At 36.5% G+C, this 20,617-nt stretch overlaps 1 protein-coding gene across 1 annotated transcript in view; it reads right to left on the bottom strand.

Moving 5' to 3' along the window:
* Positions 1-7,543: 7,543 nt before the first annotated feature.
* The window catches only part of LOC140169311 (ATP-binding cassette sub-family C member 5-like), a 37,532-nt gene continuing 24,458 nt past the window's right edge, over positions 7,544-20,617 (bottom strand). Inside the window, exons 10-20 of the mRNA XM_072192568.1 lie at positions 20,020-20,154; positions 19,213-19,342; positions 17,127-17,409; positions 15,069-15,255; positions 14,111-14,200; positions 13,616-13,805; positions 12,636-12,795; positions 11,430-11,508; positions 9,461-9,574; positions 8,630-8,794; positions 7,544-7,850 (exon numbers count right to left, since the gene is read on the bottom strand). Of these exons, the coding sequence (XP_072048669.1) occupies positions 7,812-7,850; positions 8,630-8,794; positions 9,461-9,574; positions 11,430-11,508; positions 12,636-12,795; positions 13,616-13,805; positions 14,111-14,200; positions 15,069-15,255; positions 17,127-17,409; positions 19,213-19,342; positions 20,020-20,154 (1,572 nt within the window). The 3' untranslated portion in view covers positions 7,544-7,811. The remainder of the gene's footprint in view (positions 7,851-8,629; positions 8,795-9,460; positions 9,575-11,429; positions 11,509-12,635; positions 12,796-13,615; positions 13,806-14,110; positions 14,201-15,068; positions 15,256-17,126; positions 17,410-19,212; positions 19,343-20,019; positions 20,155-20,617) is intronic.

Raw genomic sequence — 20,617 nt, 5'->3', positions numbered from 1 at the left:
ATACGCAAATTTTCCGACCTTCCCTATATCTACCTGGCTCTATCAAGTCACCTTCTCATAGCGCCACCGTTCACGCGGTACCGATGCATTGAACCATAGATGTTAAAGAAAGGCTGATCACTCGCACCTGTAAGATTAGTATCTTTAAAAGACGAGCGGCATTGTATTAAATCTATGTTTGTTGACATACACAGGTGATTTAAAATGCAATCTGCGTGTAGCGTAGGGCGATCTATTCAAAATTTGTATTCTCTATTGCTTTGGTAGTTAATCCGATTATGACGTCACTTCGGCGGCGAATTGCAAGGCGAAATATAGATTTCTGTTATCTACTTAGGGGCGTACCATTTGATTTCCAGTGTGAAAAATCCGCCTGACTTAAACTCCCATGCCTCCCCCAATGGTGCGTCCCTTAGATCAACTGACTTAGGCTTAACTTAATGTACATTTTGCCAGTGGCATATCATCATAGGGGCGTGTGCTCCCCCAATCGATTTGAAAATTTAGAAAATCCCATAGGACAATTGCCAAAAACGACCTGCCCTCAGGGGCGTAGCAAGAGCATCAGGGGCCCATGGACAAGGAACAGTACGGGCCCTTTTAACAGGGTGGGATTTACCTTATGAGGGCCCTGGGCCAGGCCAAAATTTGGAGGACCTGAACTCTCGTGCCGAGGAAGACATGTGCACTCAAGTCTTTGGTTTACGAAAAATATAGAGGGGGACTAATATATTTTGTTCCAATGTTACTAGGACATTTGCGCACAAAGCAAGCAAAAAAATTCAATTTCAGATTATTTTAGCCCCAGATCAACATGAGTCTTGCTATTTGAATGGGCGCGAAGGGCGGAAAATTTTACAATTTTGCCCTATTTTGGCCACAAAAAACATGCTGTTATTGGGGTTAAAAGAAAGATGCATAGGGCAATTTTTGGGGCCCTGGCCCAGGGCCCATCTGGCCCAATGGTAAATCCGGCCCTGCTCTCCATTATCAGCCCTTATTTAATTTTCGCCTTTGTGCTCGGGGCCACTACACCCTCGGGGCCCATGGACTTCGTCCACCCTGTCCCCCCGCTTGCTATGCCCCTGCCTGCCCTGTTTGGTTGGTGCCCTCCAAAAGGATGAAATACGCTACGCCAGTAACGCCACTACATTACATTATACTAGTCTACTTGCATGGCTGTTATTTTGATGCAGAGGGGTGTCAATATGAATGGCGTATCTACCAGGTGGCAAGGGCGGAAATTGTTAATCCCCCCGCCCAGGCTCCATCCAGTTATAGTAGTGCTGTTTTGTTGCAACTTTGCGTCGTTAGAATGTGAAACTATTAAAAAATGCTATATATTGGATATAAAAAAAAGCATCTATCTTTCAAAATACTACGAGACTTACACAATGAAAATGAGTTTGCTGCTTTTTGACACCTCATTTGATACGATAAGCCCAGAAAACAATAAAACACCAATCAATTTAATGTAGTGAGGTCCAGATTTGAAAGTTGCACTTACATACAAATTTTTACAATACAAAAACACTCAGATATCATTACACAGATTTCCTTCCATTACACTGAATACAAAATCAATACAATTTACTGCAACTTTCAAATCTTGGGTTACATTGATTTAAATGTACGTTGTGACGTCAATATTTAGTTAATTGCTGCAAATGAGGTGTCAAAATGTGCAGAAATAAATTCTGCTTCCAACGCATGTTACAGATTTGTAATACAAGCACCCGTTTTTGAATAATGGTCATTATTTAAGGGGGGTTAGTTACTTTTTTTGAGATGTTTACGTATGTTCTGTGGTAGTCGCAACGTTGTTTTGTCCATAGCAACTGAAGCTATTCATGAACGGTTTATCAAACTATTTTGATTCGAGTATATCTACGTCATTGATGATGTTTTCCCGTTGTATTCTGGGATATCAACAAGGTGTATTGTGTTCCTTGGGTATTTGTCGCATTTTGAGAACGTTGTCGACACTCAAAATGGAATCTAAATATGACATCTAAACTTGCGACCTATGAGCCCTCGATAATGATTGAAAAACAAGGAAATACTTTCTAAAGTAGAAGGATTAAAACATTCAACTGCACTCACCAGGTTATTTTTCAGAGATAATTTCAGAACCGTTTGGTTCATTTCTCAGTGGATAATTGTGTGGGAGATGTTGAGATAGTGTTTCTAGAAAATCTGCTACTATAGAGTTGCCAGCTTGTTTCATGAATGGTTCGTATATCATTTCTGCGAGGTGTTGATTTTGGGCCGGGATTTTGGGCTGCGTGTCTCTATTAATGTGAATCGCTTCACGGATTTTCTTGCGTCGTTCCAGTCAATATCGTGACCGGGGCGAATACAGGGGAGCTGGCACTTCATTTGGAGCAATTCGGACATGCAATTTATTACCACCTGATAATATTAATCCAATGAGCGACCGAATTGTCCGCTACGGACGACTAATCCAATCGATAATGACGCTATTGACATGTACGAGCGGAGCTCAACTGACCGAGTTTGGGGGTATTTTTCACTGGTTTGCAGCTGTTTGCTGTCATTTACTCATCAAGGCGGACCACCGTTATTATAAGGACTATGCGAATTATTTAAAGATTGACATGTAGAGAATAAGCCATACTTGATTGACAAAAAGTACTAAATTTGTACCTATGACGGTTTTATAACACCAATCTTCCAAATACGACCAAAAAAGAGCTGCCCGGTGAAGCAAAATGTGCATTGGAATAACACGGCGAGTTTGGATAGATGGTAGGATTTCTTTTTAATAAAGATGTATGTTCCCCCGTTATTAAAGCTTATACCGGGTTGAAGATTCAGATATTTGGAAAAGAATAAGTAATTGAAACATAGAGAAAGTACTAAAATAATAGCTTTTATACTTGTTGATATATGATGCTAACTAGTTCATCCACTATAGCTACAACACAGCGCTACCAGTAGGGTTCAATTGCCTATTGTGAGTGCCCCTGTGTTGTGTGCATACATGTAGTTAACAATAACTGCATGATGATGCCTATGCATGTTATGTTTCCATTGTAATTCCATGTTTAATTGTGCTAGTGTGCGATGCGTGGTTCTTCCTCTCCCCGGTATATCAATAATTAAAAATTACGATTAAGCATCAATTGATCTCGTGGGCTAGTTTGTAATATTTGAATGTTTTTATGTGCCATTGTACGATGTGTTAGCCTCTCCCTCTTGTTTGTATGATATATATTAATTAGGCTAGCAGGTAAGCATCATTAATTGATCTTGTACGCGGGTGTGTTTGTGTTGTTTGTACTGTGTACCCTCAATTGGTAAAAATCCGTAAGTACCAAACTTGAGCCCTGTTTATCAGGAACAGTCTGTGAAGTTCAGTGGTTAGAGCGTTCGCCGCACAAGCAAAAGGTATGGGGTTCAAGATCCCGCACAGGCAGGTCTTCTTTCCCTTGTATATCGATATAAACATCTCAAAAAAAGTAACTACCCCCCCTTTAAATAATGACCATTATTCAAAAAAGGGTTATTGTATTACCAATCTGTAAAATGCATTGGAAGCAGAAATTATTTCTACAAAATTTGACACCTAATTTGAAGCAATTGCCTAAATATTGACGTCACAGCATACATTTAAATCAATGTAACCCAAGATTTGAAAGTTGCAGTAAATCGTATTGATTTTGTATTCAGTATAATGGAAGGAAATCTGTGTAACGATATCTGAGTATGTAAAGTGCAACTGGACCTCACTACATTAAGGTTATCAATTATTTTAAACTGTTGCCATTTGGTAGTTCACAGTATCTTGCGAATGGTAGTGAGCTTTGGCAAAAACTGTATTGCTCATTTCATAGCGAGCGTGTAGAAGAATTCAAATATCACAAATATACTAATAAGTATATGATTTGTAGAATGGACTTTTGCAAAACTTTAAGGTATTATTTTTCATTCTTATTCAATGGGTGCGTCTTGTAAAGAATTTATGTAATTTGATTTGATTCCAGGCCATTTTGAAGTACATTTTCAAGATGTCAAACGTTGTTAATTTTTAAGCTATATCAATTCTGAGGAAGGTCAAAAGAGGGCCAATTTTAGGGGGTCATGGAATTTCCCCCAGGGGGGTCACCTGATTTTTTTACTATTATAGTTGTGAACCATCTGACCTAACTAAGTCCCAAATATCATTGGATTTGGCTGACCTTCATCTTTCAGCTTTGTGTACAGGCCACATGGAGCTTAGAAAATATTCCACTTTATAATAACCGGAAATGACCCCTTAATGACATTTGACTTCAATTCTGTGAACACCCTATAGACACTGGATATAGCCGATACATATGATATGTGTAAGTGACAACACCGTACTATGTAATTTGTGGCAGAAGCATTTTGAAGATATTTGGTTTTGTACCGGAAATGACCCTTAATGACCTTTGACCCCAAATCTGTGAACACCCTATAGACACTGGATATAGCCGATGCATATGTGCAAGTGACATTATCATACTATGTAATTTGTGGCAGAAGTATTTTGAAGATATTTGATTTATACTGCAATACGCGGAAACATGGTTCTAGTATATTGATGTTTGGGGGACTAGAGCCCAATGTCAAAATTGCTTTCATCAACATTGAATTGGGGGAGAGGGGCAGCGATTTACAGTTATTACCAACAATAATTTCTTTGTAGATATAGGCCTATTGCAGCCTTATAAAGCTACGAAGTCTAGCTGTGACTTTGAAATGACCTCCGATGACATTGAAATTACTATAGACAAAACTGCGGTACTAAGTTTAATAATAATCTATCTAATACGCTAATTTGACCTTTGGATGACCCCTGATGATCTTAAAATGACCTTCATCATGTTTTGAATCATATTATTAATGCAATATAACATAATTTCAGAAACATAATAATTTTGTGATGTCAAATTTCAGTATAAAATTGGCAAAAAGTAGATTAAGTTGATTGAATTATGTCAGTATTTCAGAATAAGTTGACATTATGAAGATAAAAGTTACTTGAGAAACATTAACAATTTATGAGATCAAGAATATAGTTGACTCAAAAAATGTATGTTTCTGAAATTATGTTATATTGTATTAATTATATATTGTAAATCATGTTATTGCGGGCTTGCTAATCAATATTGTGAGTATTGTTCTTTATTGAGTTTTATACAAAGGGATCCCTCCCAATGACCTAATATCAAACATTTATTACAAGGTATATCAACACTAACAATATCATGTAAAAAATGTAATATATTCACTATTCATAAAAAGTATGAATATTCATGAGACAATGAACCAATAGCAGGTGACCTTTCATACGTACATTTCATGCACGGACGCGAACTTGCCATTTATTTTTTCCCATCACAATGCACGACACGTGAAAAAATTGAAGGTCGGTGCATTGGTTTTGTCATTTGCACTATACTTCATATATATGAAATCACAGGTGCACTTTAGTTCATAGCAGTCAACTGTACATCGATATCCTTCTCAACCGAAGGATATTGTCGCTAGATAAACACACCAGTATAAATTGTGTGCGGTATTACCGGAAGTAGGAGCTTCTTCATGATGCGTAGGATGCGCGCAGGACATTCGGAACGATTCTCACCCCCAACCTCGTCTAGCGCCAGTCTTGCTTATGTACTCTTATACCTATATCAGAATAGGCCTTTGATGTTGTTAAACTGGTTCACATTGATGTGACAAAATGCCAATCTGAATGAAAAGGTCCGCTTTTTCCTGTAAAATTGTGAAATTCAGCCCTTAAATCACAAAAGGTCCACTTTAGAGCTGGTTGCACCCCAATAAAGCCTAGCTACGGGTCTGTGCAAGATTGCAGTGTCGCCCTTCCTTCCTGACTTTTTTCGCATCAATGTCTCTCTTATTTCGCTTCCTCCCCCTCCGAATCAGCCTCCCCTCTCCCTTCCTGGCCCCTTCTCTCTCTCCACTTGTGTTCATGGTCTTGTTGTCTCTCCCTCTCTTTCTCCCTCGCCCTCCTACTCTCATTTGTTCAGTCTGTCAGTTTCAAGCTTCACCCCCCCCCCCTTTGCAAAATTTATCAGTATGATCAATGACTGCCAAATATCAGCTCTGCAAAAATGAACATTTAAAATAAACTTGGGTCTCGCATATTGACCCAACCAATTTATCAGATTAGCAATTGCTATCAGTCGATAATACATGCACGATGTATTGCCCATGCATAACGAAATGATTTTCAACTCAGAATGTTCATATCACTCCCCAAAATTCAACAGTTAGAAAAAAAGTCTGCCATTTTGACCTATGACCTGGTTGTACTAGTTTGAACCTAAATGCAAGTTCTTGTGAAGAGATGTTATTGTTATAAATATTATTATTTTCATTATTATTATTATTATTATTATTATTATTATCATTATTATTATAATTATTATTATGAAAACATTTCTATGGCACTCTACAAAGCACAGAACACCTTACAAGAAAACATACGAAATCAATCAAGCAATTATACAAGCACCAAATAAAGCAAATACACTAAAACAAGCAGTAATACTATACAAAATCATTCAAGCAATATAAGCACCAAATAAAGCAAATACACTAAAACAAGCAGTAATACTATACAAAATCATTCAAGCAATATAAGCACCAAATAAAGCAAATACGTACACAATAACAAACAGTAATACAATTACAAGCTGAATAAAGGTGAGTCTTGAGGATGCACTTGAACCCAGACACCGACTCCACCTCTCTGACCTCAGTGAGGAACTCATTAGATAGTTTTGGAACACCTATGGCATATGCACCCTCCCTAGCCTTTCTAAAAGAGTGAGGAACCCAAAGGTGGGTAAGATCAGATGAGGAGTGGAGCCGAGATCTGAGACCAAGCTCAACACAATTATTCAGCAGATGAATTAAATCAAGTTCAATTCACTCCCTGAGTTCTCAAAGAGGGTAAAATCAAAACACACAAACTTCTATATACATAACTTTTATATATACTATACAATATCATAAGATTCATAATTTTCTTTAAAATATATGTCTTCTTTTATACATGTGCATCTTTATTGCACTAAAATGATGATCTTTAAGGCACTGTGTTTTGTTACATTAATATTAGGTTTCCTTTACAGCACACACATAAAAAGTAATGATCACTCTTTTTGCTGAATATTTACTGCTGAATTATCAAATGGTCACAAGTTATGTCAACCTTGACTAATGTATTACATTCTATATCAATAACTCACAACATAGAGCAAAGTAAGGCATCGCTGTTTGGCACATTTTTAATATATTAATTGTTCTTCTCCCTTTTTTGCACATATCTCAAATCACAATAGACCTAATTCAATTATCTGTCTACTGTGTAGCGCAAACACATATCTCTCTCTATACTGTCAGTCGCATCATCCTTCACATCACATACTGATCTATAAGAAAACGGACAAAAGTGTTTCACATACTGAGCTATCTTATTCTGGTTTTAGATTTAGCCTCACTGATTGTTAAATTAATTTACCATTGTTTACCATGGTATAGAAGTTATAACTATGCATATGTATGTGAAACAAGTTTGTTAAAATCTTATTAAACTTATAGCTCTGTATGTGATGTGACAAGCAACGACATATCTAGACTTGAGCTGTGACCTCATTCACCATGCCTTGACATAAGAAAATGAAAACAGGAAGATGTCATCAGTTCATTTCATGTGATGCAATGTCTCTTGTGTCTCTTGGCTCTTTGTTCCTTGTCATGTTAGCTACCATGATGCTAAAATGTGAACTGGATCAGGCAAGAAGATTGGATGGGGTGTCAAATTCTGCAACCTGTGGAAAGATGATGAGAACAAATACAAGTTACTACATGTGACATGGTCTGGTCCATGGAGGCCAAAGGAGGCATTATTGAAAATTGAATTTCTATAATTATTACCCCCAGTTATATACTGAAAACACCAAAGGTATAGCATCATCCTTGGTTCTTAAGTTATATGATATATATTTTTTTAGGTATTTTATTGTGTTTTTTACTCCATATTTTTGCCTTTATCTCAATTTCAAATTTGGCCTCCATGGACCAGATTGTATGTACCTCACTCAATGGTAACATTGTGTACAACATCCTCCATGTTTTGCATGACATAGCGTACGTCACTATGTCGTAAATATTTAACATATGCCACTATTTCTGTATATCACAGCTGTGTGGTTAACACAGATATTAATTTAACATACATGATGTATCATGAGTTGTATGTAAATTTTGAATAAATTTTCACAAAAAAATTGAAATACTGACGTATAAGTTTAATGACTAATTACAATTAATTGGTGAATGACAACAATGTATTTTAACATTAAATGTAACTAACTTATCTATTTTCCATACCCATCCAAAGAAACGGGCCACTTTAATTGAGGTAAAGTGTGACAAACAGGAAAAGTTGAAAAAACTTCAAATGTGATTGTCTCAAAATGGCCATTTTCGTGATACGTCACTATGTTATTCCGAAATTACCATCATCCTGAGCGCTGCTATCATCATCATCATCATCATCACTACAACCACCACTACTACCATCATTATCAATCATCAAAAATCATACCTTTCCATTATTGATGACCATAATTTTGTCTGAATCTAATACTGTCTGAAGCCTGTGCGCTATAGTCAACAGTGTACACTCACTGAAAGCCTCTCGTATTGTTGATTGCACTAAACTGTCAGTCTCTGTGTCTATTGCAGCTGTGGCCTCATCTAACATCAAAATCTGTAAAAAAAAGAGAACAAAATTATAGTAATATTCATTTGAATAGCATCAATGTAAAGAGAATATAACAAATACTTGCACAGGGGGTGTATACTTCAAATGGAGTCATCCATTCAGGTAACTCAATTTGAAGTATATACTCCTTATGAGGGAGATTAAGGTCTTGTCTTAAGCGCTTCAGACTCAGTATGTATCGTATAATATTGTATGTACAATATATACGTTATTTAATCTATTGCCATTCTATTTCCAGTAATGTTTAAGTTCTAACGAATGTTTGATGACGAAAAATCGATAATATGTTGCATACAATATCTTGCAGAAATATATTATCGATTTTACGTCATCAAACATTCGTTAGAACTTAAACATTACTGGAAATAGAATGGCAATAGATTAAATAACGTACATATTGTACATACAATATTGTACCTACAATAAAAAGTCTGTATACTGCTTTACACATGGGGTATATGCATTTTAACTGGTAGTGAAAACACATCTTTTTCTCACTGCCTGAAGTTAGACAGACCATTTAGTATAAGTTTCATGAAAATCGGAACAACTTTAAATTTTGACCCCTGTACAACTGAAATTTTGTCAAGACTATAGATTTCTTTCTTGGCTAAAGCCAGAGGGTGTCTTAGTACAACAATAATTACATACCTTACTTTTACGTAGTACTGCTCTAGCCATACAAAGCAACTGTCTCTCACCGACTGAGAAATTGTCACCATTTTCTACCACAGGAGCTTCTAGCTGGTTATCTAACTTGCTTACCTGAAAACAACATAATTAAGAATAGAAAATATAATAAAACTTCTATATTTGGTACACTCACCGGCATGCTTTCACCAGCTCTACCAGCGTCTTTAGCGGACATTATTGATCTGAAGATTTGTTGTTGATATTGATGCTGAGACACCTCTGACGGTGTCACAAGTATAGATGATGTCAAACAAGAACCACAACATCTTGCTGGAAAACTGGAAAACATATATGATTTAATTCTGAATGAGAAAATTCTTTGTACCTTGCAAGTGACTCACATGAAGACAATTTTATGCCAATAAATTTCATGTCTTGGCCTTTTGCCAAGCCCAGACCATTGCACAGTATGTTGACATGTACCTCATTAATTAGGTCGGTATCACATTGCTTAGACAAAAGTACAGTAGAGAGAATTGATGACAATGATCAAAACAATTGTGATATTTCTCTGTGCCGATTTGCCGATCAAATGGGTTCATTCTAATAACAAATCGACTCAAACTTTTTTGTGTTCTTGCATGGACAAAAAAGAGCAACATAAGTGGCAGGTTCTAAGTTGACTTGCCACTTTTGTTTGATGTGATCATTTATTATTTTTTCTAACAAAACATTATATCCTGGATTATATCCTAGACAATACCAGCAGCTATCATATTAATGTACGCATATTTTGTAGCTATTTTTACATATTAACATATTAATAAACTTTCCTTTCTTAATCAAATTGTTCATCTTTGTTTGCCTTTTGTGGTAATTTTTATTCTACAAATTGTATATTTGTGTGAAAATTGAGGGCGCTATTTACATGTATTCTAAGTTTAAGGGCTGGGGTATGAACGTTTGGACAGTATTTATTGTGGGACATTAAAGCACATCAGACATATCGAATTGCATTCTGAATACGAAGAATGTCCTTCTGATATCAAATAATTTTTTGAAATTGCAATTTACTACACATTTTATGGCAAATCATTAAAATTGATATTTTGATATTTAACAGTACTTGAAGTAAACTTTATAAATCTGATGGTTTATACTTAAAGTGTATGTAGGTGGGATGAAAAGCCGACGATCAATTGAAAATTTTGACCTTTCGTATTGAAGATATGGATTTTTTCTCCCAAAACACCAAAAAAATTAGGTCTTTTTGGGAAAAAATCCATATCTTCAATATGAAAGGTCAAAATTTTCAATTGCCCGTCGGCTTTTCATCCCTGCTACATACACTTTAAGAATATGTCATTAGATTTATATAATTTACTTCGAGGACTGTTATATATCAAAAATTTGAAAAATATCTAATTTTTATAATTTGTCATAAAATTTGTATTATATTGTGATTTTCAAAAATGAAAATTATTTGATATCAGAAAGACATGTTTCAGATTCAGAATGCAATTCGATAGGTCTGAGGTGCTCTCATGTCCCACAAAAAAAAACTGTCGAAACATAATAAACACTCATTTTAGATCCCTTAATGTAACCCAAAAAAATAATATGAGTTAATCCTTTCATTTCATGATAATAATTTTTTCTAGAAAATTTTCTTGCTATTTATTACTCATTTTTCTGATGTTTTAATGTGAATATATAAGTGTCTACCCATTGTAAAGATGCAAACAAGATTAAAGATCAATAGCGCCATCAGTGTTCAACTTTGATAAAAATGAATACAGCTCTACATATCATCAGACAATGGAAAGTGCACGATCGCAAAATTTGGGGCATTTTTGTGCATTTTGCATTTTCAAAATACAGTCAGCACATTTGGCCATTAAAATAGTCCAAAACCAAGAGACTTCCTGTAGTATTAATCGATGTACCAATTAGGAAAGCCCATTTAAACAAAAGAGAATCATCTTACCATATCTTTCATATAAGTTTTCTCTAAGGCACTCCAAATGTCTTCATCACTATACTGCATAAATGGGTCTAAGTTGTATCTGAAATGTGAACATTAAATAACATCATCATATTTATCATTATTTAATAACCACAAGTTGATCAGAAGAATAATATCATCTAGTTGTACATAATACTTAAAATTTAATTACAATCGAAGACCTCAGGACTAAAGGGGGTTAAGTCACATTGAGTGCATTTCGAGATAAATGGCAAAGAAGGTTGTTATATCCATGTAGTTTCAATGTAAGGTGGTTTTATCCATGCAGTGTCAATGCTCTACCACATTATTTCATTATGAAATTTGTACAAAGGGCATAGATAGCCCCTTGTAGCAGACTTTGCCCCCTTTTAGCTCTAACATCAATTTTTCAACCACAAAGGACATACTGCCCTACAAATGCTCCATTATTGGTCATCCTGGGACCCTCTACTTATGTCCATGACCCTGTCAGAAAATCTGAAATGTTAAACCACATTTACACATTGCCAAATCAATCTGCGTTGAGCCATTATAGCTTTCAGGTTTTCCGGTGAACAACACTAGATCCTGTGGTATTATTGATAGCTTTGAGTGTAAATCATACTGAGCTGATATTAAGCTGTTCCAGTTAAAATCCACACATCTCCTATGGAAGACATGTCTTAATTTAATCTCCTACACAGGGGGTGTGGATTTTGAATGGAGTCACTCATTCCGGTAACCCCATTTGAAATTCACACTCCCTGTGTGGGAGATTAAGGTCATGTCTCCTATAGGGGGGTAATGGATTTCAACTAGAATAGCCAAATTGCAAATCTGTGATTTAACTGGTTACTAGTCTCACCAGTACTCTCCATACACTATCCCCCTCCCGGATAGAGCTTTCACATGTAAATGTGGTATGGGTATGTGCGGTGGTCAAGGGTCCCTTTTTCAGGCTCTTTAAGACCAACATTAGGATCATGCTCCAGTTCTTTAAGCCTCAAACTCTGACAATTGTAGCTCTTAATTACCTGAAATTTGGACAATTTTATCTCAAAGCCTTTAATTTGACCCAATTTTACAAGACCCACCAAAAATGCTGAAGTACCACTCACCCCTACCAAAATTTCAGTTGAGCACCCCCAATCACCCTTTTCCCCCTTCCCTGTGATCAGCAAATCATAGACCCCTACTATTTCTTACCTAATAGTTCCAATGAACAACACAGGATCTTGTGGAATTATGGCTAGTTTTGAGCGTAGATCATAGAGTCCTATGGCGCTGATATCGATATCATCTATCTTGATTTCACCTTCTTCTTTCTCCACTAGTCTGAATAGGCTCACACCCAAGGAAGATTTGCCTGTATAGGATATATATAGAAAAAATGGGCTATTCCAGTTGAAATCCATGCACCCATGGAAGACCTTAATCTTCCACACAGGGAGTGTGAATTTCAAATAGGGTTATCTAAATGGATGACTCCATTCGAAATCTAGTTTTACCTGTTATTGTTCAGTTCAGACTTATTTTCTTCAAGCTAAAACCTTAGTTGATCACAACAGAGGCGCACTATAGCACCGATAAAGAGGCACGCAGCTCTGACGCGAGATGAGGTGCACAGCGCCAACATCAAGGCCGAGGCGTAGACAGTTGATTGCTTGTGGATAGTGCAGAGGCTAGAGCCAACACCCGACCAAGAACTGGGACCACCAGTGGCGTAGATTTCTTTTTTGACATTGGGGGGAGGAGGTTGGATTTCTTGAAGTATATTAATATTGAATCCAGCACCTTTTGGAGACAGAACAAGTTTATGGTACAAATGCGCGTGAAGTGCGTGAAAAATTTTACCATATTGAAGCTAAACTGGTGAAATATGGTGCAAAAGTGGAATAAATTGGCGCGAAGCACGAACAAATTGGCACTTTTGGGGCTAAAATGGCCAAATATGAGGTTAATTTGGTAACCCACATACAGTCGTCAACATGGAGGGATAATTGTATGGACCATCCCCCTGGCAAAATATTGGGGAATTCATCCCCGGTTCACGCCTATAAGGACCACATGCACCAAAGCCGAGTACCCTATCCCTAACCATTAAGTCACTCTATCCCATCCATCGCAATACCAAATTAAATCCAATGGATTTAAACCGAGGACCTTCTATTTATACTTTTACTTACCAGAACCTGTTCTGCCTACTATTCCAATCTTTTCTTTTGGTTTTGCTTCAAAGGAAATCCTCAATAAAACTAACGGCAGATTGTCACGGTATCTCATCTTCAATTTCTCAAACTTTATATGACCTTGTTTGGGCCAATCTGCTGCAGGTTCATGACCTTTGATCTTTTTTGGTGCCTCTGATGTTAAATTCTGAAATACACAACACAGGAAAGAGAATCCTAGAAGCATTAGAAAGCAGCGCTTACATGATTTAGTCCATTATTTCAGATGAAAAGCGACAGTTCACAGAATATAGGTTACACCCATATACTTGCTGAAGTGCATTGGGTTATTCCAATTACAATCCATACACCCTATCTGGAAGATATGACCTTAATCTCCCACACAGGGCATGTTGATTTCAAATGGAGTTGCCTTTAAATCCATACACCCCATTATATGGAATAACAAGAACTTCTTCTGCAATCTAACTAGTGCAACAACTCTACACATACCTTGATATAATCTACAATTCTTTCTACTGATGTAAAATGAGCGTCTACGTATGCAGTCATTCGGACGACGTATTCAAATAAACCAAGAAGCTATAGAAACAAAACAGAGGTATAAACAGATTATCAGCAGACATTTGAATCTTAAAACCTAAAACAGTCCCCACTTGTTTGAATGGTAATATGGTTTTAACAGAATTAAATAAAAGCAATAAACTTATTATGAACATGTTGAAACGTCTGTTAACTGCAGAATAATATTGCATTTGTGTAAAAAAAGAAAACTTATATATCATTCTTATTTCTTTTTATTAAAGTGATTGAGTAATTTGGAGCAATTTGAAAATGTATAAATTCAAACATATTATGCAGTGTGAAATTGCACAGCCCAACATGTTCAGCCAGTATGTGTCATTGCAGTAGAGTAGCCAAGGGGAAAAGGAAGGGGCAGCTGCTGCCCATCTGTGGGAAGTCCTACCGAGGTAGCATATGACAGAGCCAGTCCTGTTATAAATGCTGGTGGTATAGGACCATGAGTAAACACAACACACAATGCAACATTCATCATCAGGAGTGATATATGTATTGAAAAGCCAGCTATATTCATTAGCATCTGTTACTTTAGCTATGCAACATACACCCCCCCCCTTACCGATGTAGCATATGACAATGACAGGCCTGCTAATGTTGGTGGTATGTCCATGAGTAAACACACAATGCATCAGTCATTGTCAGGAGCATAGTAAGCCTGTCTAATCTAAAAGCCAGCTAGCTATGTAACACACACATACACCCCCACTTACCGACGTAGTATATGACAATGCCAGTCCTGCGTATGCTGGTGGTATATGACCATGAGTAAACACAACACACAATGCAACAGTCATTGTCAGGAGCATAGTAAGCCTGTCTAATCTAAAAGCCAGCTAGCTATGTAACACACACATACACCCCCACTTACCGACGTAGTATATGACAATGCCAGTCCTGCGTATGCTGGTGGTATATAACCATGAGTAAACACAACGCACAATGCAACAGTCATTATCAGTAGCACAGTAAGAACATCTAATCGCAAAGCCAGCCATCTACTAGCTAAAAAGAACATAATCTTAGGCACGGTGTTCTCGTCAAGCAATCTATGGAACCTAAAAATGTGACAAAATAAAACAATATTCTGTCAGTTCATGCTTGGACAAAATGTATCGTCACAGGGCGGGAAAAACCTCATATGTACTTTTTGCCCTTGAACATAGATGAAGCAAACCATTCAATATAAAGTCTACACCTACAAGGCTTTATCAATTTTCAAGGGCCAAAAGTAAATGTGACACGATCTGGTCCATGGGGGCCAAATGAGGCATTTTTGAAAATTGAGTTACTGTAATTATTACATTATACATACAATAAGCTATAATTTACTGAAAACACCAAAGGTCTAGCATACTTGGTTCTAAAGCTATGAAGTTTTTTGACGTCTATTTTCTTATGTATTTTATTGTTTTTAACTACATATTTATACCTTTATCTCAATTTCAAATTTGCCGCCTTTGGCCCCCATGGACCAGATCGTGTCACATATGACGTGTTTCCTGCATGTACTTTTGGCCCTTAAACATGGATGAAGCAACCTCTTAAATATAAAGTCTAGACCTACAAGGCTTTATCCATGTTCTCATGAGGTTTTTCCCGCCCAGTGATGATGGTATGTATGTTGGATAGCACGCAGAGCATTAAGAAACCAGATAAAGAATAGAAGGTTCTGAAACTCCAGGCATTGTGAGTGTGGACAAATTGACCTACCTGAACGAACCTATTCCTTTATGAATATGTGACCATGCAAATAAATTTTTAAAAATCAACTGACCGAGTGACCATATCAGCTCCCCTCCCCTCATTAGCACCGACTACTCTGGACTTACCAATCTTATACCTAGTTAAGCAATGTACTCCTTTCATTGCACTTTTAGCATGCATTTGGGTAAAATATGTTAAGCTTATCACAGGAAAATCAAAACTTATCGATGTGTATATAGATGCGTCTTTATGTTATATGTCTTATTTATACATCCATGCACGAAGCTATGTTTAACCAATCGACCTCAGTATCGATGGAGGACTAATACACACATTGGCGATGATAGGCGCTGAAATGAAATATCAATTTATTTGTTTATCCCATTTATTCAGCTTGAAATTGATACATATCTGATAGTCAACACTAACATTTTGTGGAGAAAAATATCTATTTTGAGTGCAAATTGCACATTTTTGCTTTATTGCCATTGTGTACAAACACAACCCCAAACAACCACCCATAAACAGACCATCCATACTTCTGCACAAATACATTAGACTATCCATGTGTATGTAAACTGGCCTCAAAAAGAAACTTATAATTTTTCACAAGGTCATATCTTAAAATCCTCTCCATAAAAATGAACAAAACTTACACACAGGATTACTTCAATACTCTACTCTAAACACATGTCAGTAACCAAGCAGTTGTACAACTGACACAACAGTAAAATGCACTGACATGGAACACCTTTCTGGACCAAAATTCACATCCCAACAGATTTCTTTTGTTGGGTTCCACTTACTCGCCTGTGAATGTGGTCCCGGAAGCTGTTCTGTGTCAGTGCATTTTACTGTTGTGTCAGTTAGACAACTGCTTGGTTACTAACATGTGTTTAGAGTAGAGTATTAAAGTTATCCTGTGTGTAATGTTTGTTCGTGTACAGGCGAATAATTGAAACCTAACAAAAGAAATCTGTTGGGATGTGAATTTTGGTCCAGGAAGGTGTTCCATGTCAGTGCATTTTGCTGTTGTGTCAGTTGGACAACTGCTTGGTTACTAACATGTGTTTAGAGTAGAGTATTGAAGTAATCCTGTGTGCAATTTTTGTTCATTTTCATGGAGAGGATTTTAAAATATGACCTTGTCAAAAATTATAAGTTTCTTTTTGAGGCCAGTTTACAAGCAGTCACATAGACATCAAACACTGCTCATTCTTACCTTCTCATAAATTCATCAGATTTTCCAAACGCATGAACAGTAGATAAGCTTTGTACTGTCGTCATAAGATGAGCAAACCATGGTGAGCTTGATATGTTGTCTACACGCTTTATGTGAACGATGGTGCGGTTGAAAAGTGCTATCAGCATGATAAAGAATGTCACCAAGATTGCAACAGTGATGAGAATCCATGGAAATACAATGGCAATGACTCCAATGGTAAAAAGCACCAGCAGCATGTATTGAATCCAGTATTCAATGTGCAATGGAAGACATACGTCGACTGTAAGATAAAAAACAAGATAACCAATAATTGATTGATGCAAATTACAGAATTATCAGAGACCTATTTGTAATGTAAAGAAGAACTATCCAAAGAACAACAAAAGCTTAGAAATGATATCAATGCTAACACTGATAAAACCAAATGCAGAGAAAAGAAAACAAAAGGGAATAAAATCCTCAAAGAAATACACAAACTGGTTGAAAAAGAAAAGACAAAGAAAATAATTGAACAGGTTGAAGAAATAGAAAACAACAAAAATGACTCAAACAGGATGTACCAGAGGAGGCTTAAAGGCATTCCTACAATGCACTATGATTGGGAAATTTGATCAATATAACCTAATTTTAAAGGCAAAGTCCCCATTGCCACACACACAAAATGGTAATTTTAAAACTGCAGCCAACAAGCTAATAGTTGAGACTTATAACTTATATTTGACTTTCTTACAGGAAATATTCATATTGTCCCACTGCATTAATTTTATTTATAAGTCTCGATGTTTTGAATGTTAAATAAAAGGATGAAAACACCAGATATTTGCACACAATCCCAATGCAAGGTATGGTGGTAAACTATACCACATGTGTACAAAAGCCACACATACTAAGGTCAGAAACCCCATTGGGTTATGGGAATGCCTTTAAACATCCTCTGAGGATGTGCTAGACAATTCCAACAGTCTAAATCAAACTTGAAGAAAAATCTTGTGGTTGATGGAGAACATGGTCTAACAACAAATGTCAAAAAACAAGTTGAACAACATATCATGACTGAAGAGGTCAAATCATAACAAATCATTTTAGAACAGTTTTTCACATTGATTCAAAAGAAGAAATACCTGAAATAAAACCAAGAGAAACAGAAGTACCTTTCACTGCAAGTGAAGTACAAAAAGCTGTAAAATCACTAAATAATAACAAAAGTCCAGGATGTGACCAACTAACTCAAAGCTGAACTTATTAAACACAGCCCACCAATCATACATCACAGAATAGCAAAGTTACTCCATCATATGGCCAAAATTGGAGATCACCCTAAAGGAGTAAAGACAGGAATATTAATACCATTTACCAAAACCAGGAAAAAACAGGGACCACCACAAAACTTAACACCTATAATTCTTCCCTCTGAACTTCGAAAAATTCTTGCCATAATCATGATTACAAGAACAGCAGAAAAGTTAAACAGCCGTATATTGATAACTCAAGCAGCATACAGGTCAGGTAGAGGAACAACAGAACATTTATTTACCACCAAAACGCTTGCTGAAAGAGCAATAACATCATCAAATTATGAAATAACTATTCTTTTACTCGATATGAGTAAATCATTTGACACTATCAAAAGAGACTCTCATGGAAGACTTGATGATGATGAGTTACACATGTTCTATCTACTACTCAAAGATGTAGAAATACAACTACAGTTAGACAAACACACTGATGGGGAGTGGGGGGCACAAGCCATTTTTTGGCAATTTTCTTATGGGATTTTCTAAATTTGCAAATCATTTGGGGGTACGTTGATTGATTGATTCTCACCTTCATCCATATCTTTAGAGAACCTGTTTATAACCTCCTAGGTATAGTGTGGTATTGATTGATTGATCGATTTATTCTTACCTTCATCCAAATCTTTTGAGAATCTGTTCAATATCCTCCCAGATATGGGGTGGTATTGATTGATTGACTGATTGATTGATTGATTGATTCTTACCTTCATCCATATCTTTAGAGAACCGGTTCAATATCCTCCCAGATGGGGTGGTATTGATTGATTGATTTATTGACTGATTCTTACCTTCATCCATATCTTTAGAGAACCGGTTCAATATCCTTCCAGATGGGGTGGTATCAAAGAAACTCATCGGACAGGAGACTGCTTTGTTGAAGACCTTATCATGGAGATGAGTGGTTGCACATAGAGTTGTCTGAAATTTGAAAGCAACAAGAACTATTGTTTGGCCCCTAAAATATATCTGAATAAAATTTGCCAATGAGCTTATTAAAATGTATCATTAATATGCAAATAAGTTGACACCGAACAACTGGTATACATGGATTTGGCCCTCTAGCATAGATAATCTGATACTTCAACTCACCATGACTAACCTTTGTGAATACTACTGATTTAAAGAGAGTAATCAGTATGAGGGCTGGTACAGAGCACCCATAAATAATCTGATACATCCATAGACAAGGGTTGTCTAAGATACTACTACTCATCATGACTAACCTTAGTGAATACTACTGATTTAAAGAGAGTAATCAGTATGAGGGCTGGTACAGAGCATCCATAAATAATCTGATACATCCATAGATCTGGGTTGTCTAAGATACTACTACGCATCATGACTAACCTTTGTGAATACTACTGATTTAAAGAGAGTAATCAGTATGAGGGCTGGTACAGAGCACCCATAGATAATCTGATACATCCATAGATCTGGGTTGTCTAAGATACTACTACTCATCATGACTAACCTTTGTGAATACTACTGATTTAAAGAGGGTAATCAGTATGAGGGCTGGTACAGAGCATCCATAAATAATCTGATACATCCATAGATCTGGGTTGTCTAAGATACTACTACTCATCATGACTAACCTTTGTGAATACTACTGATTTAAAGAGAGTAATCAGTATGAGGGCTGGTACAGAGCACCCATAGATAATCTGATACATCCATAGATCTGGGTTGTCTAAGATACTACTACTCATCATGACTAACCTTTGTGAATACTACTGATTTAAAGAGAGTAATCAGTATGAGGGCTGGTACAGAGCACCCATAGATAATCTGATACATCCATAGATCTGGGTGGTCTAAGATACTACTACGCATCATGACTAACCTTTGTGAATACTACTGATTTAAAGAGAGTAATCAGTATGAGGGCTGGTACAGAGCATCCATAAATAATCTGATACATCCATAGATCTGGGTTGTCTAAGATACTACTACTCATCATGACTAACCTTTGTGAATACTACTGATTTAAAGAGGGTAATCAGTATGAGGGCTGGTACAGAGCACCCATAGATAATCTGATACATCCATAGATCTGGGTTGTCTAAGATACTACTACTCATCATGACTAACCTTTGTGAATACTACTGATTTAAAGAGAGTAATCAGTATGAGGGCTGGTACAGAGCACCCATAGATAATCTGATACATCCATAGATCTGGGTGGTCTAAGAT

Source organism: Amphiura filiformis, chromosome 14 (assembly GCF_039555335.1).
Source record: "Amphiura filiformis chromosome 14, Afil_fr2py, whole genome shotgun sequence".
NCBI classification, from domain to species: Eukaryota; Metazoa; Echinodermata; class Ophiuroidea; order Amphilepidida; family Amphiuridae; genus Amphiura; species Amphiura filiformis.
Note: the sequence above shows the minus strand (reverse complement) of the source record. Positions and strands in the feature narration are given on the sequence as shown.